Source organism: Protopterus annectens, chromosome 1.part1 (genome assembly GCF_019279795.1).
Source record: "Protopterus annectens isolate FY-2018-M chromosome 1.part1, PAN1.0, whole genome shotgun sequence".
Classification (NCBI taxonomy): Eukaryota; Metazoa; Chordata; order Ceratodontiformes; family Protopteridae; genus Protopterus; species Protopterus annectens.
The window spans coordinates 1,394,615,580-1,394,641,074 of NC_056726.1; the positions used below are offsets into that span (position 1 = coordinate 1,394,615,580).

A 25,495-nucleotide genomic window follows, 5' to 3' on the forward strand; every position below is an offset into this window, starting at 1 on the left:
GAAACCGGACTCCATCGTAAAACCCGGCCTTCTTTAATTCCCCGAAAGCTGCTAGCAAAGCCGACCCTTTTACTGTAGACTCTAATTTTCAGTAACGATCACAGTTATAGAGACCTGTGCGTCATAGCCCACGTCCGCCGGTATGCTAGAGGCATTATAAATACAGAAGGCTTCAGAGACTCACAGTTACTCACTGGAAACCCTAACCTTACTGAAAGTGAAAAGGGTATACTACTACCCAATAACTCCGGACTATTCTCAGAAAACGTTCCCCTTCCTTCCGCGCTAAAATATTTTTCATAGGAATTCTATGCTGTCCATGTGTGGCATAGCAAGGGTTAATGCAGTTCTGCACTTCTTTTTGAAACTACAGAATAAAGACTTCTGAATATTTTAGGAAAGGTTTAAGAAAAAAATAAAACAGAGGATAATTGTGCAGCAAATGATGGAAAAAGTTTCTACAGAGTTAGTTGAGTCTGATGAAATGGCTTGCTTAGATAAACTTGCTAGTGTTTCATCATCGGTCAGAGCTTCTACAATGGCTCCGAACATGAGCACTTTGGAAGAAGAGCTTGGAGTTAACACACATCTGTCTTCGAAAATCTTCATCACTGTTGTTTACACTGTGATCTTCTTTGTGGGGACCATTGGCAATAGTTTGACAATATACGTGGTTATAAAGAAGAACAGTATACAAAACCTTCACAGTACTGTACATTATCACCTGGTCAGCTTAGCATTATCAGACTTACTGATCCTTATCATCAGTATCCCGATCGAGCTGTATAACTTTATTTGGGTGCATTATCCATGGATATTTGGGGACTTAGTTTGTCGGGGATATTACTTCCTAAGGGACCTCTGCTCCTATGCTACAATTCTAAACATAGCTAGTTTAAGTTTTGAGAGATATCTAGCCATCTGCCGTCCCATCAGAGCCAAAAGAATTATGTCAAAAAGCAGAACCAAAAAACTATTGTCTGTTGTATGGCTGTCTTCCCTATGCTTTGCGTGTCCAATGGCTTTTATAATGGGCGAAAAGTACGGGATCGAGATGAATGGACAGTCGAACCCTTCTTCTCGAATTTGTACAACTGTGGTGTCCAGCACCACCATCAAAGTGTTTATCCAGGTAAAATCAAGTAAAATTGTGTGCGTGGGATCAGTAATAAGGTTTATGTGCCTTCCTCAGTTAAGACGAGGAAGCGGTTATATATTCTTAGACAAGCTAGTGCAAAGATGTAGGTTTTTAGTCTTTGCTATTGGAGTCAGTAGTCCTTGCTTGTTATTCCGTACCGTTCAGCCCACTGAAATTGCATTTTAAAATCCAGGAAAAATGACAACAGATCGTATCTCTGCATTTGTCCAAATAAACTAATAAAAGGGTTGTTTTGTCACATCTTGCAGCAAAATGGTCATCTAAGGGATGACAGAGAGTTCTACAGGTCACCTACTAGGAATATACAGCAACAACACCCATTGTAATTAACTAGCTGTTTTGCAAATCTGTAATATTAATTTAAGATGGTTGGGTGATTTAGATGTGCAGAGCTATGGATTAAGGGTTACTCTCCTTTAATGCTGGTATCTGACCTCTGTGTTTTTTTCATTGTTATCATTATTTTTAATTACGTTTACTGTAATAACAGTACGAAAATTGGGATTTTTATCTTCAAGTATGGTTTGCATTTGAATATGACTAAATAAGACAGTTTTAACTATGCTATCTATGTGTGTTTCCTTTCCGAAGCAAACATCGCTGGCAGTCTTGCCCTGTGTTGAACCAATATATTTTATGCATATTCTTATTACGCCTGAAAAATCTTGTCCAGTTTCTGCAACACCTGATTTCTTTGCTTTCCTGGTTGTCTTTAGGTGAACGTTTTTGCATCCTTCCTGCTGCCGCTGTCCGTTATCTCGGTGCTGAACTCCCTAATCGCCAATCGTTTAATGAAGCTGGTAGAGGGAGCCCAGCTTAACGCAATCCCTTTCAACAGCCTGCGGAGAAAAGTGGAAACTAAAGGGAAAGGGGTCTCGCAGACCAAATATAAGAAGAACAAAAACAGTCAGAATACTGCAGAGGACAATGTACACACAAGTAGTAGAAAGCTACCTCCGGCAAAAGACGAGCGAGAAGACTTTTCTGCAGATAGGAGGAGCAGTCTAACGGTCTCTTGTGAGCCAAACCGTTTCCAAACCCTTCAGCACAGTGTGCGCGTCCTCAGTGAGTAATACGATCATTCTCTTACACGTTGTCTCCCCATCCCTGGAATCTCTGTTATAGCCCTGTAACCCTTAGTTGTAGAGAGCATTATTGTCTTAGAAAACGGCTTATCTGTTGAATTGTTTTGCATTTGTTTTATTCATATTATATGCATTTTTATATGTTTTATTTGAAATAGTTATTCTGCATAATGTTTCAAAGTTGGCGTAAGATATGTAATTGCTATTGGATAAAGCATTTTAAATTCAAAATACAAATTATGTAAGCATTTATTAATGGCTGCACATACACATAATAACACACACAAAATCAAAAAGACATACACACATATAGATGTATAGATATGAGTGCGCGTGTTTGTGTGCGTATACATATATAAAGAGATGCAGAGACACAGTGTCTGTCACATACACTGAAACTCAGATGAGTGCATGCAAACACACACACGCGCGCACACACACACACCCACACACACACACACACACACAAAGAGGTGGAAAGGCAGAGAGACAGTGTCTCTCACATATACAGAAGCTCAGATGACACACACATAAGCACATGCATACAGACAGAAATAATTAAAGACATGACTGTAAGGCCCCAGTGGCCTAATGGAAAAGGCATTGGTCTCCTAAAGTAGGGATTGTGGGTTTGAGTCCCATTTGGGGTGATATAATCTTGATACAAGTGAAGCTTTTTTAATAACCTCAGCACTGAAATAAATAGGACATGCTGGAGGGACAGATTCATAACCCAGAGGTTCCCTTCACTCTGGAATAAAATCCCAGTCCAGGTTAGGCAGAGTCCCTCATTGACTCTCTTCAAGAGGAATCTTGATGAGTGGGTGGGAGATCGTAGGTTTACCTCGGGTATCACTTCTGTGTCACTGTTAGACAGAGGCACAGTATACTAACCTCGAAAAAGGGCATAGCAAAATTAATTTAAAATGGGTGGCGAAAGCCAAACACACTCTGGCTAGGCTTATAAATGCCCTAGGGCAGATAGCCTACTATCAACCTATGAACCTATGAACATAAAGATATATAGCCAAACAGAAAGTCTCTCTCTCTCTTTCTCTCTCTCTCATGCATACACACACAGACACACATCTTTGTAACAGACTGCTGTTACTACAGTTATTGCATTATTTATTTATTTGCTTATTTAGTTAATTTATTTATTTTCTTCACACTAGCAGCATAAGCAGTTAGAAAGGTGACTGGAGTAAAAGGTCTTCAAAACTACTTTTGGCGTAGTTACTTGTTTTAGTTAGGTCCCCCCCCCCCCTTATTTCTCATGCTCATTAAATGCAGTTAAGAAGCCACCCCATTGGGAAGTATAGCATTTGACTTAAGTTTAATCAGTAAGGCCTCCATCATTTTTTTCCATTCTTGCTTCATAGTGATTTAATGTGCTGCCATGAAGCTGTGGATTTCTTAAATCAGGTTCTCCTCATATATTAATATCCTGTTGGAAATGTTTGTTCTCCAGTAGGATATGATTTCTATTTTTGTCCATTTTGTAGGCATTGTTAATAGTCCTCTGTAATGTACATAGTTGCAATTGTATTTATGTAATATTATTACTATGTGTTAGTGCATTACTGGCTACAAATATCTTTCTAAAGGTGTGACCCAGAATCACTTGTTAGTTAAGTGTCATGCTTGAAACTGAAGGTAACAAATCTAAAATTCTATAATGAAGCTTGTTAGCAGCGCTCAGACTATTTAGAATTCCCTTGCCCCAAAGCTGATAATATGAACTAAATGGCACATTCCTTCCTACAGGTGCTATTTTATCCAACCACAGTTCTTCCTACCTCGACTAGCATTATATCTAGTGCAGACATTGGAACATACCTCCCAACCTCATATCACAAGAATTATGGGCAAAGCCAAAAATAATGGGTCAACAAGGGCCCAAAAAACAGGAACAAATTTTAAATATTGCTGTTATAAACTAAGAAAGTTACTAGAATAAAAGGTTTTGATGTTAACATGTTTTTTTTTCCTGAAGGATATGAAGTCTGAAACTCAAATGTCTGACATTATTTAGTCACTTCAGTCCTTGGTATATTTTGCAAGAAAACCATAAATTTTATGAGGAATGGAACAAAAAATGAGATAAAAATGTGGACATTCTGCGAAAATCTGGTCTGTTGAGAGGTATGCACTGGAAGCTTATCATGTGCCCAACTGCATTAGTATCACCCCTTCTTAAGTTAGAGAATTCACAAGCACTGCCTCATTTAGTCATTCTTGCTGCTGTGTGAGGACAGTGTTCTGCCTAACATATGTTTCCCCAAATACCTCATGTGTTTTAAACTTGTTCATATGGTGACATGACTGTGGTATGATTGTTCCACATATTTCTAAGAAACCTCTCAATAATTAAAGTATTTGATCAATTGACAATTTGAATTATGTTGCCTATGAATTCTGTACCATCATTAAAGCAAGCATCTTGTAATGTACGAACTCTAGGAGCAATGGCATATATCCACAATCCTCAGAAATGAAAACAGTAAAATATTCAGCATGATGTAATATAAAAATAGTGCAGTTAAAATATGTTTTTGTAATGTGACAGTTTCTGCAACATATTCTAAACATCAGATTTCTGAACTCCTTCCCTGTTCAGTAAATGAATAAGTGAACATTATGCTTCAAAAAGCCATTTGTAAGAACACTGAAGAAAGTTTCTTTATAAACAAAAGTTTGAAAAATGCATTCCCACAATATCTCATGATGAACAATGACATTATGTGGTGTCTTTTGTAATCTGTTCAAAAATATAGTTATATGCATGTCAAAGTAAGCCATGAGTATGAAATCAACAGTTCAAAACAGAATGCAGTATAGGTGTATGCCCTAAACTGACTTTGTATACACAGTGCGATATATATCATGCAGCTTCAGTGTGGGAAGAGCTGTGATCTTCTGTGTAGTTTATCTTCGATGCCTTACTGTCCAGGAAAAATAGCATTAGAATGAAAGAAGTATTTCAGCAACACTACAAGTTGGATACTGCAACATATGTTTGTGGTGAAGGTGTATATCTGCATTATTTGTAAGGGAAAAAAGAAATGCATGAATAAACAAACAGAGTATGAACACATAATCAGTATTTTGGGAAGCATTTTTAGCTACACATATACTGCAGGGACAGAGCCTGCAGATGTAGGAAGTATGGACAACTATAAACTTTTCCAGCACAACAGCAACTAATAAGCTGTTTAGTATATAGTGAAAATATTACCTTTGAATCTTCAAAGACTTAGGAGAAGCTTTTTATAAACACACACATTTCCACAAATTTAGGAGATCAGCCACTGCTTTCCTGTATTCCTCTTTGCAATCCAAGGAATATGTTGCATTCTGCTAACCATAAGTACAATTTTATATTGTATTTTGCAGTTTTAAATTGTATTTTTGCTATATTGCTGATTTTTTAAAACTGTTCTTGCTGATTTGTTGCACTTTTTATCTGCTGTAACAACTAGATTCAGACCTGCTGAATCTGGTTCTTTGTTAAATTGAGCACTAAACCAGGCTATCTTTTGTTGGAGAGAGCCCCTCTGCACCCTTGTGGCAGGAGAGTGCAATTAGAAGTCACCTGGTTGAAGGCTGTGGGCACATGTCTCAGTTCTGTGCTTTTTTATTGGTTAAATTGTTTAGTTCGGTTTGTTCACTGTTATTACATAAGCCCTGTGTTTGTGTGGGTTTGCATTTATTTTAACACAGCTCCACAGAGTTAGGAAACCAGCCACTGCTTTGCTGTATTCATCTGTTTACAGATTGCACACCTCCATACACCACTGGGCAATACTGCACAGCGAGGGTAACCATTGGTGGTTATAGATGCAAAAAATTCAGTAGATAATTTTCCCATAGTAGTTGCCCATGATCTGGCAGAGAAGTCCGTAAATTGCACTTAGCTGCTCAGAGAGCACCTCAGCTGTGCTTTTGCCCTTAATCAGTCCCCAGTTTACAATAGTCTCATACCATTTAGAGAACCTCCACTAATATAGACCCTTTATATAGCACCCCATTAGTATAGACCTCGTATAGAGCACCCAGATATACCCCCATTTTCTCTCCCCACTGTGAAAGCAGGATTTAACCTATCAGTATGGATGGTCAGTTCCCCTTCATTTCCCCTACCAACCTGATTGACATGGGTATTCTGAGGCAGTGTTGCAACTGCCTCATGTACACTGACAACCCTCTACTTCTAAATCACCCAAGTACAATTTGTGAGAGATGCATCTACACTAAGCATCTGGAATCCATGATCTCTCACGCACAGAACAGTAACACTGAACAGGTTGTCAGCTCACATACTACACCTCCTACACAAACCATGCACTCAACAAATAAACCTTTATACATGGTACCCATCAGAAACCTACCTAAACACCAGAGACCTTCCAAACACAAACATGCTACAGCTAATATGGTACCTGTAGCACTCAATACATATAAAAACACAAGCACCAGTGTCTTACCAAAAAAAACCTGTAAGGCAAAGCACATTTAAACCAAATTTTTTGGTCATAGGTGACTCCATTGTGAGACACATAGACGTCCCACTCACCAGGCTGGACAAGGAGAAGGTTACGGTCAGCTGTCTATCGGGAGCCAGGATTCATCAGATCATACATGCACTCAAGTCTCCCAACAATAAGAACCATTATGACTGTCATAGTTCATATTGGTGTGAATGAATTGAGACGTACCTCACTGGACTTTATGAAGAGAGACATGATTGAACTCTATGAATATGTCCCAGGCAGGTATGTCCCGTGCCTTGAGAAGATTTCTACCCTCACCTAGGATGATACCACAATATAAACAAAAAATGAATGACTTCAACAACTGGCTTAGTTTCTGGTGTCATTCTAAGGGGATCCGGTTCCTGTTAGCCTGTGATAACACAGTTGATAGACCACACTGCTTTGCCAAAGATGATCTTCACCTGTCACCTCTAGCCTTTCAGTTACTGGCTAAGGCACTTGCCTCCCCCATAGTGCCTTTTTTAGGCAAGATCTCAAGAACAAAATCTCCAATCTGAAAATATCACTCACAAATAAATTAAAGGTTATGCTGCTAAATGCTAGTTTTTTTAAATCAGAAACTGAACTCTCTGGAAGCACTCCTCTACCTGGAGGATGTTGATGTCTGTGCAGTCACAGAAACTTGGTTCAGGGCCACAGAGAGTACCCTGGCCCTGCAAGGCTACATGCCTTCCACAATTTCAGACTGCAAAAGGAATGTGTGAGAACCAAAGGAGGAGGAGGAGTATCTATCTTCATCAAAGATAAATACATCTCTAGTCAGGTTAGATAGGAAAACTCTGTGGAGTTGCTCCAGTTTCAGTGAACTGTGGGTAAGACCCCTCTTCAAGTCATCGTTAGTTATAGACCCCCTTCAATGAACCAAGATACCTTCACTGTTTATATGGACCTACTTGAGTCAGTCAAATTACAGCCAAACAGTCTAGTCATGGGTGATTTTAACTGTCACTCCATTGACTGGGAAACTTCTACAAGTATTCCTGGACTTTGTTAACACTAATGTCCTGGAACAAATAGTATGCAACCCCACAAGATGCTCAAATATTCTTGACCTGGTCCTCACCAACATGGGTGACCATTGCACCACCACAAGTATAGGACCATCACTGGTTAAATGTGATTATAAATCAGTCACATTTGAGGTAGCTATAACACCTGAACCCCTGTTAGGTGAAATCAGGCTATAAAATTTCACCAAAACTAATTATACCCTCCTAAGGGATGGTAAAAATAATTTCCAAGCTCCTGTTCCCACAGATGGCATCAACAACTATGCTAAGGTATGCACAAATACCCTGTACAAACACTTATACAAATGTATTGACACAGCTGCATCTGATAGGATCAAAACAAGATCCTCAAGAAAAATAAGACCTCCCTGGTAGATATCTAGTATTAATAAGTTATACAACAAGGGGAAGAAATTGCTTTCTAAGAATAAAAAAGAGAGGCCCCAGTACTGGAAAAACACCCTTCTCTGCTTGAACAAACAAATGAGAGAAACTTGTAAAATCCTCTAAGGGCAACTTTAAAATAAATTCAGCAACCATAGCTAAGGATAAGCATAAGGCATTCTTCGGCTGTTTCTGTAACCTAAAAGGTAGGACCCAGACCTGTACTGAACTAGCTGTGGATGGCATCACACACACTGATCCTGCAAAAATAGCTAACCTATTAGCTGACAGGTTTGGCAAAAATTTCATGCCCCTCCTCCAAACATTCCACAAAGCATTCCTTCTACATCTCTCCCACCTTGCATCTCCAAACAGCAAGTGATTAATATTCTGTTCAAGGTCTAAAACACAGCTTCTATGGGACTGGGTGGCATCCCATGTTGCGTTTTAAATCATCTACAACATGAGTTAGCAACTCCATTAGGTACTCTGTTCAACCACAGCCTGAGTACTTATTTTGTCCCTGCTGAATGGAAAACAGTAACTGTTATCCCCCTTCATAGAGAGAGTGCAGCAGCAGACCCTGGGAACTATAGACCCATAAGCTTAACCAGTCTTAATTGTAAGGCCATGGAATGAATCATCATCGACCTTATAAACAGGGATATAGGTGATTTCCAAACCCTTGATTCAACACAGCTTGGTTTTTGTCAAAGGCAGGTCATGCCTGTTAAACTTGGTGGACTTCTTTGAAAACATCACCAGACCACAAAGATGAAGGCAAATCTGTGCATACAGCCTACCTTGACTTAATCAAAGGCCTTCAACACAATCCCTCTTCCAGATGCATATCAACCCTTATGTCATCAGGTGGGTTGTTAACTGGCTCACTGACAGATCACACTCAGTCAAAGTTGGGGACTTTACCTCAACGGATGATAAGATAGGCCATGTAGTGGGTGGGCTGCCCAGTTTACCTTCAGGAATTGTAAGGCACTGAAGAATGTGTTGTGCTATCCTGACGGGATGATGAAGGAGCATGAGGCAGTATATGGGACCCATCCTTGTGGTTCTTGCAACGCATGTGTGATGATTGATGAGGAGATGGATTTTGTACATCCTGAGACAGGTAGACATTTTAAGATTAGATCAAGTGCGGATTGTGGGACTAGGCATATAGTGTATATGGCCAGATGCAATTGCTGTATGAGATTTTATGTTGGAAAAACGTATCGATCCATGTGAGAACAAATAAGGGAACATACATACAATATGAGGGTAGGCAAGAAAAAGTCCAAGGCAAGGGAACAGTCCACCGGGATGAAAGGCACAAATAGTGAAACTCGACCACAGGAATAGCGTAGAATCAATTTAATTTCCGCTTTCGTCAGAAGACTTCATCAGAATACATGTTACAAAAAATGAACAACCTTAAATAACACTTCAATTAATGTATTATCCAATAAAAAAACATCAATTAAAAAATCTAATTACTTTAAAGTGCAACTGCATATTACTGTTAGTAAAACAGGGAAGCAGTATGGTGTTTGTTAATACTTAAGTTGCCATTCTTCAAAAAACATTTAATGTTAACAGTCCCATTTAAACCAGGGTGTCTGTCAGATTTTAATCGAATCTGCCACAATGCTTCCCTTTGCTCGACAAAATTTCTAAAATCCCCCCCCCTTAAATCAGATTTACAAACTTCAAGAACCGAAAATAAGAATTTCTTAAAATTACTACAAACACCAGAATGTTTGAACAAAGCATTAGTTTCATCGTGAGTCTTAATACTGTATAAATGCTCACAAATACGAGTTTTTAAACATCTAGTCGTCATTCCAATATAAAAAGCGGGGCAAGTACAACATAACCCAATATACACTACCCCCCCTGGTACAACAATTAACATATTCAGGTACCAGAAAGGTTTTGTCCATGGTTTCAATAGCGATTAATGGCCCTACAGATAAAAACCGACACATATTACAATTGTAACAAGGAAAAACACCCTTTGTGTTAATTTTATTACTAACTGGTGGTGTAGAATTGGCCTCCAGTGCCTTTTTGATGTTAAAAGTGTTCCTGAAAACAAAAACTGGTTTCTCACCTAACACTCTAGAAATGTCATCATTCCCTTGAATGATTTTCCAGTTCCTTTCGATTAAATTTTTTATGGCCAGTCCATCTATACTCATACCTAAAGAACAAATAGGACCTGTAATACCGATATTGGTGGAAATGTTCAAAGTTGATGCATCATGATTCTTATCCACCTTATAATCCAAAATAGCAGGGTAAAGGGTACTTCTCCTACTTAAAACCATAGTTATAATGTCATCTAACATAGTGTTGGGATACCCCCTCTTTAAAAACAAGTTTTTGATGAACAAAATTTCATCATACAAATCCTGTTCGGATGAAGTCATTCGACAAGCCCTGATAAACTGTCCCTTTGGAATATTTTTAATAGTATGTTTTTGGTGGGCACTGTCAAAATGAAGGTAACTATTTGTAAAGGTCTCTTTACGATATATTCTACTGTTGAATTTATTTTTCAAGAAGTCCCAACTCAAAGAAACATCCAAAAAATTAACCGATAATCCAGAATTCCCTGGTTCAAATTTTAAAAAGCCAACCTGTTTGTTAATCTCCATAACAAAATCTCCCATTATTTCTCTATTCCCTTTAATAATAAAAAACAAATCGTTGACAAACCTAAGGTATACCAGTATTTCAAACCTGGTCTTTAGTGGGGTTAAAAAGAAATCCTCCCACCAGGCCATAACCAAATTAGCGTAAGAGGGCGCCGCTGAAGACCCCATGGCTACCCCCCTTTTTTGTCTATAATAAGAATCCCCAAACAGAAAATAATTATGATGTAATAAAATATCAAGGAACCTACAAATTGTAGCAATTTGACCAGGACTGAATTCCTGATGTTTACCCAATAAGGTACGAACGGCATCTACCCCTTCATCATGTGGAATACAAGTATATAAGGATACCACATCCAAAGTGAACATGATGTGTATACTAGGGTCAAAAGTACCTGAGTACTGAGTACCTGAGAACATCATCCCTGATACGTCGAATACAGGTAGTTCGGCTTTTTTAGGAAAAAGGGCTCCAAACAGCAAAAAATCTATGTTAACCAGGAGCAGGACTTTCCTGGGCTCCCATTCTTCGGAGGAAGAGAACTAAATGATGAAACAGAAGAAGACCATGATAAACCAAACTTTGACATTATTAATCTCACTGATTTCACTTTCAGTGATGAAGAACTTGATGTATTAAGACGTGGTCTTAATTTTGTTCCTACCGTTAGAGCGGACTATGGAAACACAGTATTAGATATTAAAAAATTTTCTAGGAAATTAAATCTTACTTATATATTAAATGATATTTCTCTTGGTAACAACACTTTGGTTAAACCTTCTGTGTATAATCCCCCCTTGTCACACACTATAAAAATTTTTGAGGAGTCATGTGTTAATGATCTTGATAACATTTTCTCTGGTAAATCCAGATTTAAACACAATTTGAGTAGTAAAGAAAGAAAAGCTTTTAACAAATTGCGTGACAAGAATGGTAGTTTGCGCTTTATGAAAAGCGACAAAGGGGGCAACATAGTCATTATGACTCAGGAGCAGTATTACAGTAAAATGCAGGTCCTGTTGAATAATCAGGATGAATATGAAACTGTAGTCCCCTACCAAATTAAGAAGAATGAGGGGTTTATTCATTCATTGTTATATGACGCTCTTATGAACAGCGAGATTGGTCTGGAAGTTTATGAATTTTGTGTGATCGAAAACCCCAGGGTTGGTGTTTTATTTGGTATTCCTAAAACACACAAACATCTTACAGATCCCCCATTCAGGCCTATCGTGTCTTCTCCCCATTCAGTTACTGAAGGGATTTCATTGGTTCTAGATGCTACCCTGGGACCCCTGGTTTCTAAACAGGAATCATTTATTAAGGATTCATGGCATTTCCTTAGCAAGGTTAATGATTTTGCCATTAAAGGTACTTTTGACCCTAGTATACACATCATGTTCACTTTGGATGTGGTATCCTTATATACTTGTATTCCACATGATGAAGGGGTAGATGCCGTTCGTACCTTATTGGGTAAACATCAGGAATTCAGTCCTGGTCAAATTGCTACAATTTGTAGGTTCCTTGATATTTTATTACATCATAATTATTTTCTGTTTGGGGATTCTTATTATAGACAAAAAAGGGGGGTAGCCATGGGGTCTTCAGTGGCGCCCTCTTACGCTAATTTGGTTATGGCCTGGTGGGAGGATTTCTTTTTAACCCCACTAAAGACCAGGTTTGAAATACTGGTATACCTTAGGTTTGTCGACGATTTGTTTTTTATTATTAAAGGGAATAGAGAAATAATGGGAGATTTTGTTATGGAGATTAACAAACAGGTTGGCTTTTTAAAATTTGAACCAGGGAATTCTGGATTATCGGTTAATTTTTTGGATGTTTCTTTGAGTTGGGACTTCTTGAAAAATAAATTCAACAGTAGAATATATCGTAAAGAGACCTTTACAAATAGTTACCTTCATTTTGACAGTGCCCACCAAAAACATACTATTAAAAATATTCCAAAGGGACAGTTTATCAGGGCTTGTCGAATGACTTCATCCGAACAGGATTTGTATGATGAAATTTTGTTCATCAAAAACTTGTTTTTAAAGAGGGGGTATCCCAACACTATGTTAGATGACATTATAACTATGGTTTTAAGTAGGAGAAGTACCCTTTACCCTGCTATTTTGGATTATAAGGTGGATAAGAATCATGATGCATCAACTTTGAACATTTCCACCAATATCGGTATTACAGGTCCTATTTGTTCTTTAGGTATGAGTATAGATGGACTGGCCATAAAAAATTTAATCGAAAGGAACTGGAAAATCATTCAAGGGAATGATGACATTTCTAGAGTGTTAGGTGAGAAACCAGTTTTTGTTTTCAGGAACACTTTTAACATCAAAAAGGCACTGGAGGCCAATTCTACACCACCAGTTAGTAATACAATTAACACAAAGGGTGTTTTTCCTTGTTACAATTGTAATATGTGTCGGTTTTTATCTGTAGGACCATTAATCGTTATTGAAACCATGGACAAAACCTTTCCGGTACCTGAATATGTTAATTGTTGTACCAGGGGGGTAGTGTATATTGGGTTATGTTGTACTTGCCCCGCTTTTTATATTGGAATGACGACTAGATGTTTAAAAACTCGTATTCGTGAGCATTTATACAGTATTAAGACTCACGATGAAACTAATGCTTTGTTCAAACATTCTGGTGTTTGTAGTAATTTTAAGAAATTCTTATTTTCGGTTCTTGAAGTTTGTAAATCTGATTTAAGGGGGGGGGATTTTAGAAATTTTGTAGAGCAAAGGGAAGCATTGTGGCAGATTCGATTAAAATCTGACAGACACCCTGGTTTAAATGGGACTGTTAACATTAAATGTTTTTTGAAGAATGGCAACTTAAGTATTAACAAACACCATACTGCTTCCCTGTTTTACTAACAGTAATATGCAGTTGCACTTTAAAGTAATTAGATTTTTTAATTGATGTTTTTTTATTGGATAATACATTAATTGAAGTGTTATTTAAGGTTGTTCATTTTTTGTAACATGTATTCTGATGAAGTCTTCTGACGAAAGCGGAAATTAAATTGATTCTACGCTATTCCTGTGGTCGAGTTTCACTATTTGTGCCTTTCATCCCGGTGGACTGTTCCCTTGCCTTGGACTTTTTCTGGTTTATTTGGTTGTGGTATTTCGTTGGTTAGGGTAGGCAATATGACAAATGCTCTAGCAAGGTATGTTGCAAGTAGTGAGTGGGTACATAGTTTTAGGTATAGAGTTTTGGAAGTATTGATGGAAGGTGTGAGAATGGGTAACATTGAGAATAGGAGCTCAGAGGCGGAATTGAGGTGGATTTTAAGATTAAAAGCAAGTAAGGGCTATGGCCTGAATACCGTGGTCTCTATCAAACCAGTTTTGGATAGGAGAGGCGTAAGAAAATTATATATGTATTCACTTGGTTTATGCCTTGTAATTGTATATGTCTAATAGTGTGTAAAGCTTCTTTTTAAGTTTTATACATTTTTGAGGTAGCTTGTGGGTTACTAAAGTTTTAATTGACAGCTGCTGTTTGTTAATGATGGGGTATAATGTATTGTATGTGGGGTATCTGATTGGTTTATTTGAAAAGCATCTGATGTATTGATGGGGTATTTAAGGGGAAGGTATATTTTATGATATGTATTAATGGTCTGATGAAGCCAATATTGTGTTGGTGAAACCTCTTACTGAGTGTTATTTGTGACTGCTTTTATTAAACATAGTTTCATAGTTTCATAGTTTAGTACTAGGCTATCTGCCCTGGGGCATTTGTAAGCCTAGCCATAGTGATGTGGCTTTTGCCACCCCATGAAATGGTACAAAAATGTACAGAATAAATTTAGAATACTGTGCCTCTGTCTAGTAGTGACACAATGAATGTCCCCTTATATAATAAAATTAGTTTACTGTGTCCCTGTCTAGCAGTGACACAGATGTGACCCCTCGGGTAAACTTATGATCTCCCATCCACTCATCAAGATTTCTCTTGAAGAGAGTCAGAGAGGGGCTCTGCCTAATACGAACTGGGATCTTGTTCCAAAGCACGGGAAGCCTCTGGGTTATGAATCTATCCCTCCAGCATGTCCTATTCATACTTGTGCTGAGGTTTAAGTCTTTAGCTCTCGCGGTCCTGATGGATTTGGATTTTTTGAGGTGGAGCATGTCCATCAGATCCTGATTGGACATGGCCTTGTACGTCAGGCAGAGATCACCTCTGAGCAGGCGGTATGCTACTGAATAGAGCTGAAGTTTTTTTAGTCTGGCAGAATAAGACATATGTTGGAGACCCATGATCCTCTTGGTGAGGTACTTTTGTGATCTCTCCAGCTGTTGCAAATGCCGGGTGAGGTACATACCAAATGGGGCATTGTACTCAATCATGGGTCTGATGAGGGAGGAGTATAGGGGTACAATGACATCCTTAAATCTGGATGTGAATCCCTTCATGATGAGGTGTGCAAGGTAGAATGTTTTTCTAACCACTTTGGCAACGTGGGTGTCAAATGAGAGGTCGCTGTCGACTTGGGTCCCTAGGTCTCTGATTACTTTTTCCGTACTCAGTGGGTTGCTGTCTATGTGATAATTTGTGGGTACTTTGTTTTTCCCAAAGGGGATGACTATACATTTTTTGGCATTTAGTTTAAGGCCGTGACTCCGGCACCAGTTGTCCATTTCTGTGAGGCCTTTTTGTAGGATGTATGTGTCCGCTGGTGTATCGACTACGGCGCCTAGTTTGCAGTCATCTGCGAACTTTGTCAGCCACAACCCTCCCATGCTTGCTTTAACATCTGAGAAATAAATGCCGAACAAGAGGGGTCCCAGGACAGATCCCTGTGGGACACCACTTGTGACTGGCTTTGAGTCTGACATTGCTCCAGCTATTTTAACTTTATGGGTTCTGTCCTTTAGCCAGTTTGCAACCCATCTAGTGACATAAGGGTTTACGTTTAAGCTGTTGAGCTTATCTATGATGCCTGAGTGGGGTATTGTGTCGAAGGCCTTAGCCAAGTCCAGGTAGGCTGTATGGACTGCTTTGCCCTCATCAATGGCTCTAGTGACTGTTTCAAAAAAGTCAACCAGGTTCAAAAGGCAGGATCTGCCCTTTACAAAGCCGAACTTGGTGGGGTCAAGTGTTTGTAAGTCCCCTATGTCTCTGTTTATGAGTTCCATAATGATTCTTTCCATAGCTTTGCAGACCAGGCTGGTTAAGCTTATGGGGCGGTAGTTCCCAGGGTCTGTAGAGGTACCCCCTTGGTGGAGTGGGACCACTGTTGCTGTATGCCAGTGTTCAGGTACATATCCTGTAGTAAGGCTAAGGTTAAATAGCATTTTTATGTGCGGGTTTAGCTCCTCTTGGAGTTCACAAAGCACGCAACCCGGGATACCATCAGGTCCCATTGATGCTGTGTTTTTAGCTTTGTTTAGGGCGGTTCTCACTTGGACATCTGAGATGACAGGGAGATTACATTCAGCTGGGATAAGTATTTCTTCTTTTGGGAGTGAGGGGAGAAATTTGCACTGAACCTGTCAGCCAGAATGTTGGCAATATCTGTGGGTTCAGTGTATTTTTTGTTGTTGTGAACTAACTCTGAGTATATCTGAGAGTTTCCGCCCAGGTTTCTAACATAGCTGAAGAAGGCTTTGTGGTTATCTTTAGTGTCCTTAGCGATTTTTCTCTCAAAGTTGGCCTTGGATGTTTTTATGAGAGAACGTAGTTTTCTGCTAATGTTGATCAGAGATGTCTTCCCTTTATGGGATTTTGCTCTGACGTCCAGTAGCTTCCTTCTTTTGTTATACAATTTGTTAATGGCTGAGGTCCACCAGACAGGACGCTTGCCTTTGGTGGAGAGGGACTTGGATTTATTTGGGATTGCTTGATCCATGCATTCTTGGAGATGTCCATAGAAAGCATTTGTGAAGGATTCGGCATTGTGGGATGTGGTATCCACTGGCTCAGTGGGCTTAAAGGATACCATCTCAGTCTTAAGAAGAGTGAAGTCTGCTTTTGAGAAGTTTTTCTCTGTGGTCTTTTGTGCTGGGGGTGGAGGTAGGATATGTATATCCAGGGTGATTAGTTTGTGGTCAGATCTCACTAGTGAGGGGTATACCTCCGGTGTGGAGCATTTTGTCCCCATGTTTGTGATGATCAGGTCTAGTATATTATCTCCCCTAGTGGGAGAGGTGACTAGTTGTTCCAGTGCATTTGAATTTATGAATTCCAGGAACCTTTGGGCTAGGGTATTAGGGCTAGAATAATGTACCCAATCTATGTTTGGGTAGTTGAAGTCTCCCAGTATGATGGTATTTTGTGATACATTCATATCCTCCAATGTCTTCAGGAAGGCTGAGTGGGGTTCCTGAGATTGGGAGGGTGGTCTGTAACATGCTACCAGTTGTATAGCAGTTTTGCCTATGGTTAGTTGCACCTGTATGGTCTCTGATGCTTCATGTGTTGCTACTAACCTGGAGGTGTGGGTGTCCTTGATGAATATGGATACTCCCCCTCCCTTTGAGGTTCGGCCCGGGTTTTGGGGCCGAAAAGCATGATACGAGGTATAGCCTGGTAGCACTGGGGTGCTCTCAGGAGCCTTGAACCAGGTTTCAGTTACTGCACAGACGTCGATGTTCTCCATGCTGAGGAGTGCATCGAGTGCCTGCATCTTGAGATTTAGACTTCTGGCGTTGAGCAGCATTACTCTTAGTTTTTTTCCATTTTTGTTTTGTAAGGAGGTGGGTTCGTCTTTTGAGCTTTGCCTAAAAAAGGCACATCTTTACATACTTGGCTGGTTTTAGAATATATATTTTATATATGGACTGTGCTACCAGCTGGCACCACTTTCCTGTTATTTGGATGTTCTACACTTTTCTATTTTTTTGAAATGGGGCATTTTTGCATGTAGGTATTTACCAAAAAAAAATCTTTTAATTTATGGTGACCTGACTTTCTTTCTATATGTGATTTGTTAAGAATATGTCCTAACACCTGTACAAGCTATGCTATCTCAGAGGGCTGTATGTTCCCTCCTAAAAGTCACGGAGTCCTTGAGAATAAGATCATTTGTACCGATATGAATAAAATCAGATCTATACATCCTTACACATGCATCCTTACATTAAGGCATTCTAAGCTTTGTCTCACATCCTCTATTTTTGCTCCAGGCAAGCATAACTCTATTCGATGTTCATTATCTTCTCTGAAAATGTAAGTATCAGTTATTGTAATAATTGAATCTCCAGTTACAAGAATTTCTTTTCTGACGAGCTCTGAAGAATCTTCATATTCTAATTCAGTTATATCTGCTCTATCAATTGTTACAAAAGAATGATCTTCGGCACCATTAGTCTTATTTATCCCAGTATTTTCATTGCATATTACATTTCAAAGCATCCAATGCCCATCCAGCTGGCTTTGTACATCCTCAGCTTGAGCCATGTTGTCAATATCTGTCTTTCTCATCTTTTTTCTTACAGTAATGTTCTTTACGCCTTCCATGTTCAGTTTTGAATTCTTCCTTTTCACCTGCTCCTTGCCTCTTTTTTCTACCTTCTTGTTTGAAAAAATGCTGCCTTTTTCTATAGACTGAAGGTTTTCTGATAGAAAATTGTTATCATTCCCTGTAATCTGTGTGTTATATAAAATAGCAGTGTCCTTTTTAGTATGCATTCTTTTTACTTTGTAGACATTTATCAGTTTCTTTTTCTTCCTTGTTATTTGTTATGGATTTCTTCCTAGCTTTTTTTTTTATTTCCTTCTAAATGTTCTGAATCCTCTGATTGTGGCATACTTGTATTCAAAATTCCAAAGTTGTTAGTGACATTGTCTTGTTTTATAGGGATTGAGTGATCTTTACAGACAGTAGACACATCCTTTCCTAAATATGTTCTATTTGCTGTTTGTTTAACATTATTTATCTCGCCAGCCCAGTCATTTATATATGCAACAACAGTTTTTCAAGCTGTGCCAATTGCACATCTGCCATCATCATCATCAGTAAGTCTAGATTTACTGCTAATAATGGTAAGCAAATTATTCAACTTTTGACACGAAGAACCTAAATCACCAGTGTTATCAGGCATTACCTTTAAAATATACATTGCATTCATTACACTGTGTGATAGGTCCCTACTCTGGACCAGCAATCAAGGAGATTCAGTCCTCACCACTGAATCTGGTGAGGGATGGTCACTAAGTGCAAAGATGGATTCATACAGTATTTTCAGATGCAGGTCCCTGCACCAAGCACAATTTCCCTTAAGAGCACACAGGGAGCACACTCCAGACCTGAGGCTGAACTCTCGTTCTCTCTCCAGGCTGACATAAAACTCTACACTGACCACTTTGGAGCTCTGTGTCCCTGTTCCCAGTAGCTGACACACACTTGGATATTTGAGTTTCACACAAACACATACACACCTGGGAAAAGCTAGCACAGATTTACTAGCTGTGCCCCTTTCTGCATAGATTCTGAGGTAATCACACTGCCACCAGGCAGCTACCCTAAGCCTCTTACAAAGGGCACCAAATTATACTGTGTAAATTTAATACTAATGCAAATGGTAGAGTGTGACCAAAGCAGCAAGGCTTTCAGAAGCAGCCACAGTATCACTAAAACCAGAATAAGTACTCTGAAGATGTTAAAAGTATTCTCTAAAGGACCAGCCACAATGAAAGGTATTACAATATTTAATGATAAATAATAAAACAGAAAACAGGAGAATACAGAGTATAATAAACAACAGAGTTTCAACCACAGAAATGCAGAAAACAATACTAAACTATTCCCACTAGATGTCCTTGACTCACTAAAGAATTACTGTTCCATGACTACTTACTAAAGCAGGGCAAGCTGATATGTGCTGAGTGTCTTACCACAGCAAAAGCCAGATGATGTCTGTCTTTGTGTGGATGTGTGAGATATATATCCTGTCAGAAATCTTTCCTGCCAGATTCTGTGCTATGAGGATTCCAAAGAAATGAGATGCTGGTTAGAGGATGACATCACCTCTGGTCACCTGACTCTGGTACAATATACACACACAGAACGTTGGTAAGATCTATGACAGCATCTGAAAGCTATAGCACAATTTCAAACTTTTCATCATTCCAGAGTTCTCTGAAAAAAATACACATTTGATCAGTTACAACAATACAACCTAATATATATGTGCACATTGTCCAGTAGAACCTACTGTTGATGCATTTTTAACACAAGTAAATTTACAAATATATTTTTAACTCAAACATCTGTGCAAATCAGTGTGATAGTCAAATAACATAACATTTACAAAACTTCAGCTAGATATGCTGGCTTATATACACATGTACTGCCCTAGTTTCCCTGGCACAGATGGCACCATCCCACAACATCACACACTGTGCAAGAAATTTGTGGTTTAGCAAATGGTTAATGGCATACTCATTTAAGGAATCCATATTCAGCTGCAAATGAATTAAACATTTAAAAGAAAAGAATAATCAAAATCAATTACCACAGAATTCAAAGAGAACTTAAATGAACTTCTTTGAGAAAAATCACAGAAACAATATGCAACTAAATGCTAAATAAAGTACAGAAAAGTTGTTGCTTGGACTGTACAACTTTTGAAAGTCACTCAAAAGATGGAACTCCTTTACATCATATGCAAATGTTTGTAGTAGCTTCTGCACACTATCACTCACAGTCACACCTCTTTTTAACAATAAAGATCAATGAATCACAAACGAAGACTGGACTGTCCTCTATGTAGTCTGTGTTTATTTATAGCTGACTAGATCCCTTAGAATGGCTAGAGTTTGCCTCTCTAAAATTTATCCCTTTCTAACAACAAACATTGAAAATTAATGGTAAAATAGCAAAATGTAAATCAAATTAAAGCTTCTTGTTTGCAAGTTATCCATTCCTTCCTGCAAACAGTGAAAAGCAGTAGTGAAAAATAAAATATAAATTCAGATAAAAACATCTCTTACCAAGCTACTGCACAGTCAGTCGCAAACCAAGAAAGGATTGTTTTGATAAGCTCATAGTGGCTGCAGATGTGAGAGGAAGGGCTTCCTTATGCAGTACAACCTGTGCTTTAGGTACAAATAGGAAAACTTCATACATGCCACAGTAGAAGCAAATGAGTTACAAAGGATACCCTACCATTTTGAAATTGCCAAGAGAAGTCCTTGGTTTCTTTTTTAGGACAAAAAACATTGTTTGCATAGCCATTGTGGAAATGGTATATTTTGGCTGATACATATTATTTGTCTTTTCTCATGCTGGATATTCAATGTATTAGTATCCGGACTGGAGCTGCTTCTACATTTATTCTCTTACCAGCTTGTTGAGCACCCAGGATTATACTACATAAAATAAGTCTGATTAAAAAAGTGCACAGTTCTGCCATGTGCTGGTAGTGTGAGTTCTTTCAACTTCTTTCTTCAGAAGGTCTTCCATTGCAAGCAGTTTGTCTGATAACCCAACAAAAATATACAGATGCATACCCATTAGCCAATTTGCCACAGGTGCACGTGCAGGAAAGAAACATCCAAATTCTGTACACCTACATTGTTGTTTGCAAAGAAAGCTTTCATCTGAGCAGTGCTTGCTAATTTACACTGTTTTATTGATAGAGAGAAAAAATGCAATAAAACAAATGTATGAAAAAGGAACGAAAGACTGTTCTTGCTGCTTGAGCTAGTATTTTGTATTCCACTAAGCCAGAGAGGTGAAAAGACAGGCAGACATATACAAAATTATGATTCAGAGCTTGACCTGGTCTGAGGGAGAAGAAATCATAAAGTTCATAACTAATAAAGAAGTTTAGTATTTTTTATCAATGCATTGGTGGTGTGCAATGCAATAAGGGCCTACCCACTACTGACCAGCAGTTCAGTGCAGATGTCTGATCTCAGTAATATTTACATATTTAGGTATAGGGTTGTTCTGCAGCCTTATGCAGGAAAGAAATTCTTATTACTCACCAAAGAAAAACAACACTTTTATCCTTGTCAGTAGTAAGAATGCACCAGACAGGCCTGGCCTTTGGTCAAGTGGTGCTCGAGGCAAAAGGTCTCCACAGCACCCCCAACACACACAACCCAGTGTCCCATTCCTGGTCTACCTGTACCATCCAATTACTGGAAAAGCTCTCTTGCAAGAGCGGCACCCTAGGCAGCCGCCTAGTTGGCCTATGCCTAAGGCCGGCCATGGTAGCAGAGCAGAAGTAACAGCACGTCTAAGTTAATGATGGTTACATTAGCTGAGGGCTGTCAAGTCTTGGGCACATATATTCAACTGGGTTTATCAACAGTTGTGAGGTCAGGCCTCATGAAGCTTTGCTCTCTGCTTTCTACGTATGTCTGTACATCATGTGTGGTCTTCAGGAAAGAAAGTACAACCATGGTAAGAAACAATAGCATTTACACTTCCACTGAACAAGAAGTACATTGTCATATTAAGGATGTCAGACGATGAGTGTTTTACTAAGTAAGTCACTGCTGAAGAAGCAGGAAATACAGTTAAAGCAAAGCATTAGGACAGCAGTAAAAACAATTAAGCAACATAGCCCAGGGCTCAGTAAGCATCTCCAGAACAGACATACTGGACTAGTCAAAGGCGTAAGTAATAGAATGAGATGTGCCGGGAAAGTCCACCTTAGAAATGCAAGAGCAAACTTTACTATGATCTGACCAAAAATCTAGGATCAGGTGCAGGATGCCTTTCTACCACTTTAAAAGCCAATTCTGAAACCCCACAATTGACAGAAAACTCCCTATCCTGTCTCCGGTAACTTGTGGAGGAAAAGGTGGGGGGCGGGCATTCAAGAACACAATTAGGGAAACCATCGTAAAAAACTTCTCAAAAGCCAACTTCACACTTCTTAAGACAGAAGTGGCAAACTTTATGACACCTATGCAGATGGACAATAGAGGTATGACTGCCGAATCCTACACAAATGCACTTTATAAGCACTTACACGAGTGCATGGATCATGCTATCCCAAATAGAACCAAGATGTTATCCTCCAAAAAAAGGAAGCCAATCTGGTGGTCCTCTGCCATAAACAAACTACAACAGAAGAAAGAAACTGTTGCAAAAAAGAGTAAAATCCCATGACTGGAGGAACTCCCTGGTCAACCTCAGTAAGAAGCTGAGATCCCTCATAAAATCTTCCAAAGCTAGTTACGAAAACAAAATTGACACTGACTCTATAGCTGTGTCAAGAATCTAAATGGGAACACTCAGATTTGCTCTGAGTTACAGCATAATGGCACTAAATATACAGAACCAACTGATATTGCCAACATCCTAGCAGATAGGTTCAGTGCTAACTTTACCCCCCTCTCACCCCCTAGAGGGCCCATCTCTATACCGGAAGAAGGCAAAGTTCCTATAATCATGGCTGCACAGGTAAAAAACACACTCTCCAAAGCCAAGAACACAGCATCCATGGGACCTGACAATATCCCAGGCTGCATTCTACATGAACTACAGAATGAACTGGCATCCTACCTAAGTACCATGTTCAATCATAGCCTCACCTCAGGCTTTGTACCCACTGAATGGTGCACCGCGACAGTTATCCCACTCCACAAAGTGGGAGCCACGATGGACCCCGGGAACTACCGCCCCATTAGCCTGACGAGCCTGGTCTGCAAGGCTATGGAACGTATCATCGTGGAACTCATAAACAAAGGCATTGGTAATCTCCAAACTCTGGACCCTACTCAGTTTGGATTTGTAAAAGGCAGATCATGTCTCCTAAACCTGATTGACTTCTTTGAAGCAGTCACCAAAGCCATAGATGAGGGTAAAATGGTTCACACAGCTTATCTAGATCTCGCCAAGGCTTTCGACACCATCCCCCACTCTGGAATTTTAGATAAGCACACTAAACTTGGTATAAATCCCTATGTCACAAGATGGGTTGCCAATTGGCTCACGGACAGAACCCACACTGTGAAAGTAGCGGATTCCAAATCCGACATCAGACCAGTGACAAGTGGAGTACCACAGGGTTCAGTCCTGGGTCCTCTCCTGTTTGGTATCTACTTCTCTGAAGTGCAGGCCAACACAGAAGGTCTTTGGCTAACAAAGTTTGCAGATGACTGCAAACTAGGAACAATAATCGAAACTCCTAACGATGTGGACAAACTACAAAAGGGCCTCACTGAGACACATACCCGGTGTCAAAGCCATGGCCTGAAGCTCAATGCCAAAAAGTGTATTGTCATCCCCTTTGGTAAAAACTCTGTACCCATGAACTACCACATAGCTGGTAGTCTACTTATTGCCAAAAATGTGATAAGAGACCTTGGGACACAGGTGGACAGTAGTCTCTCCTTTGATAATCACATCGCCACAGTGGTCAGGAAATCCTTCTACGTGGCTCATCTCATCACAAAAGGATTCTCATCCAGAAAAAAAGAGGTCATTGTTCCCCTCTACTCATCACTCATTAGACCAATTATAGAGTACAATGCCCCTTTTGGTATGTACCTCACAAGACATCTACAACAACTGGAAAGACCACAGAAATACCTCACAAAGAGGGTTACTGGCCTTAAACAGATGTCCTATGCAGACCGTCTAAAAAAACTACAGCTTTACTCCATCGCATATCGCCTACTCAGGGGTGATCTCTGCCTAACATACAAAGCTATGTCAAACCCAGAGCTGTTGGACATGCTCCACTTAAAGAAATCCCAATCCCTCCAAGCTACATGCTCTAGGGACCGTAACCTTGTCACCACAATAAACAGAACATGCTGGAGGGATAGATTCCTGTCCCAGAGACTTCCCATACTCTGGAACAGACTACCTATCTATGTCAAACAGAGCTCCTCATTAGCACTCTTCAAGAAAAATCTTGATGATTGGATGGGAAATGGGAAATTCACCCCTGGGATCACTTCTGCGGCTCTGCTCGACAGGGGTACAGGAAAATAATTTTCTTGGGTGGCGAAAGCCAGGGTACATTTTTTGGCTAGGCTTGTATGGGCCCTAGGACCGATAGCCTAGTACCTACCTATGAACCTATGAACAAGGGATTTCCCTTGTTGATGATTTAGATGGAACTTTGAGCTGTTCAGATATGGATTTATCGTATCACCCTTGGCTAGGCAAAAGACTAATCCGTTTTATATAGATATATATATATATATATATATATATATATATATATATATATATTTATAGAGATGGCTAGATAGACAGACAGATAGATAGCTAGATATATGTTTGTGTGCATGTGTGTATGAGAACTTTGATCTCCACCTTCAGCAAGCCATAAAGAAGACATGTCAAAAGCTAGGCTGTCTCTATAGAGTAAAACACCATCTTACTGACTCTGCTAGACAAAACATAGCTGTTTCTTTTGTATTATCCACCCCATTATACTTCTCTCCTGTCCTAACCAATCTCAACTCCTGTCAGCCAAGCTAGAACAACGCTATAATAAAGTAGCCAAATTTTCAACCATCAATATAGATCGTATCACTGCCTTTCTAAAAAAACTAAACTGGCTTGAACTAAATAATTCTTTGTTGTATTCACAGTTAATTGCAACCTTCAAACTACCCTGAAAAATCCCAGTCTGTTTACACTATAAGTCAACCTTACACTACTGAGACCCCTACTCTCTACTGTCAAAT

The 25,495-nt window shown here is 39.3% G+C and overlaps 1 protein-coding gene across 1 annotated transcript in view; it reads left to right on the forward strand.

The window, feature by feature from the left end:
* Nucleotides 1-220: 220 nt before the first annotated feature.
* NTSR2 (neurotensin receptor 2) overlaps nt 221-25,495 on the forward strand; it is an 872,024-nt gene continuing 846,749 nt past the window's right edge. The window contains exons 1-2 of the mRNA XM_044082215.1: nt 221-1,132; nt 1,876-2,224. Coding sequence (XP_043938150.1) covers nt 443-1,132; nt 1,876-2,224 — 1,039 coding nt within the window. The 5' untranslated portion in view covers nt 221-442. The remainder of the gene's footprint in view (nt 1,133-1,875; nt 2,225-25,495) is intronic.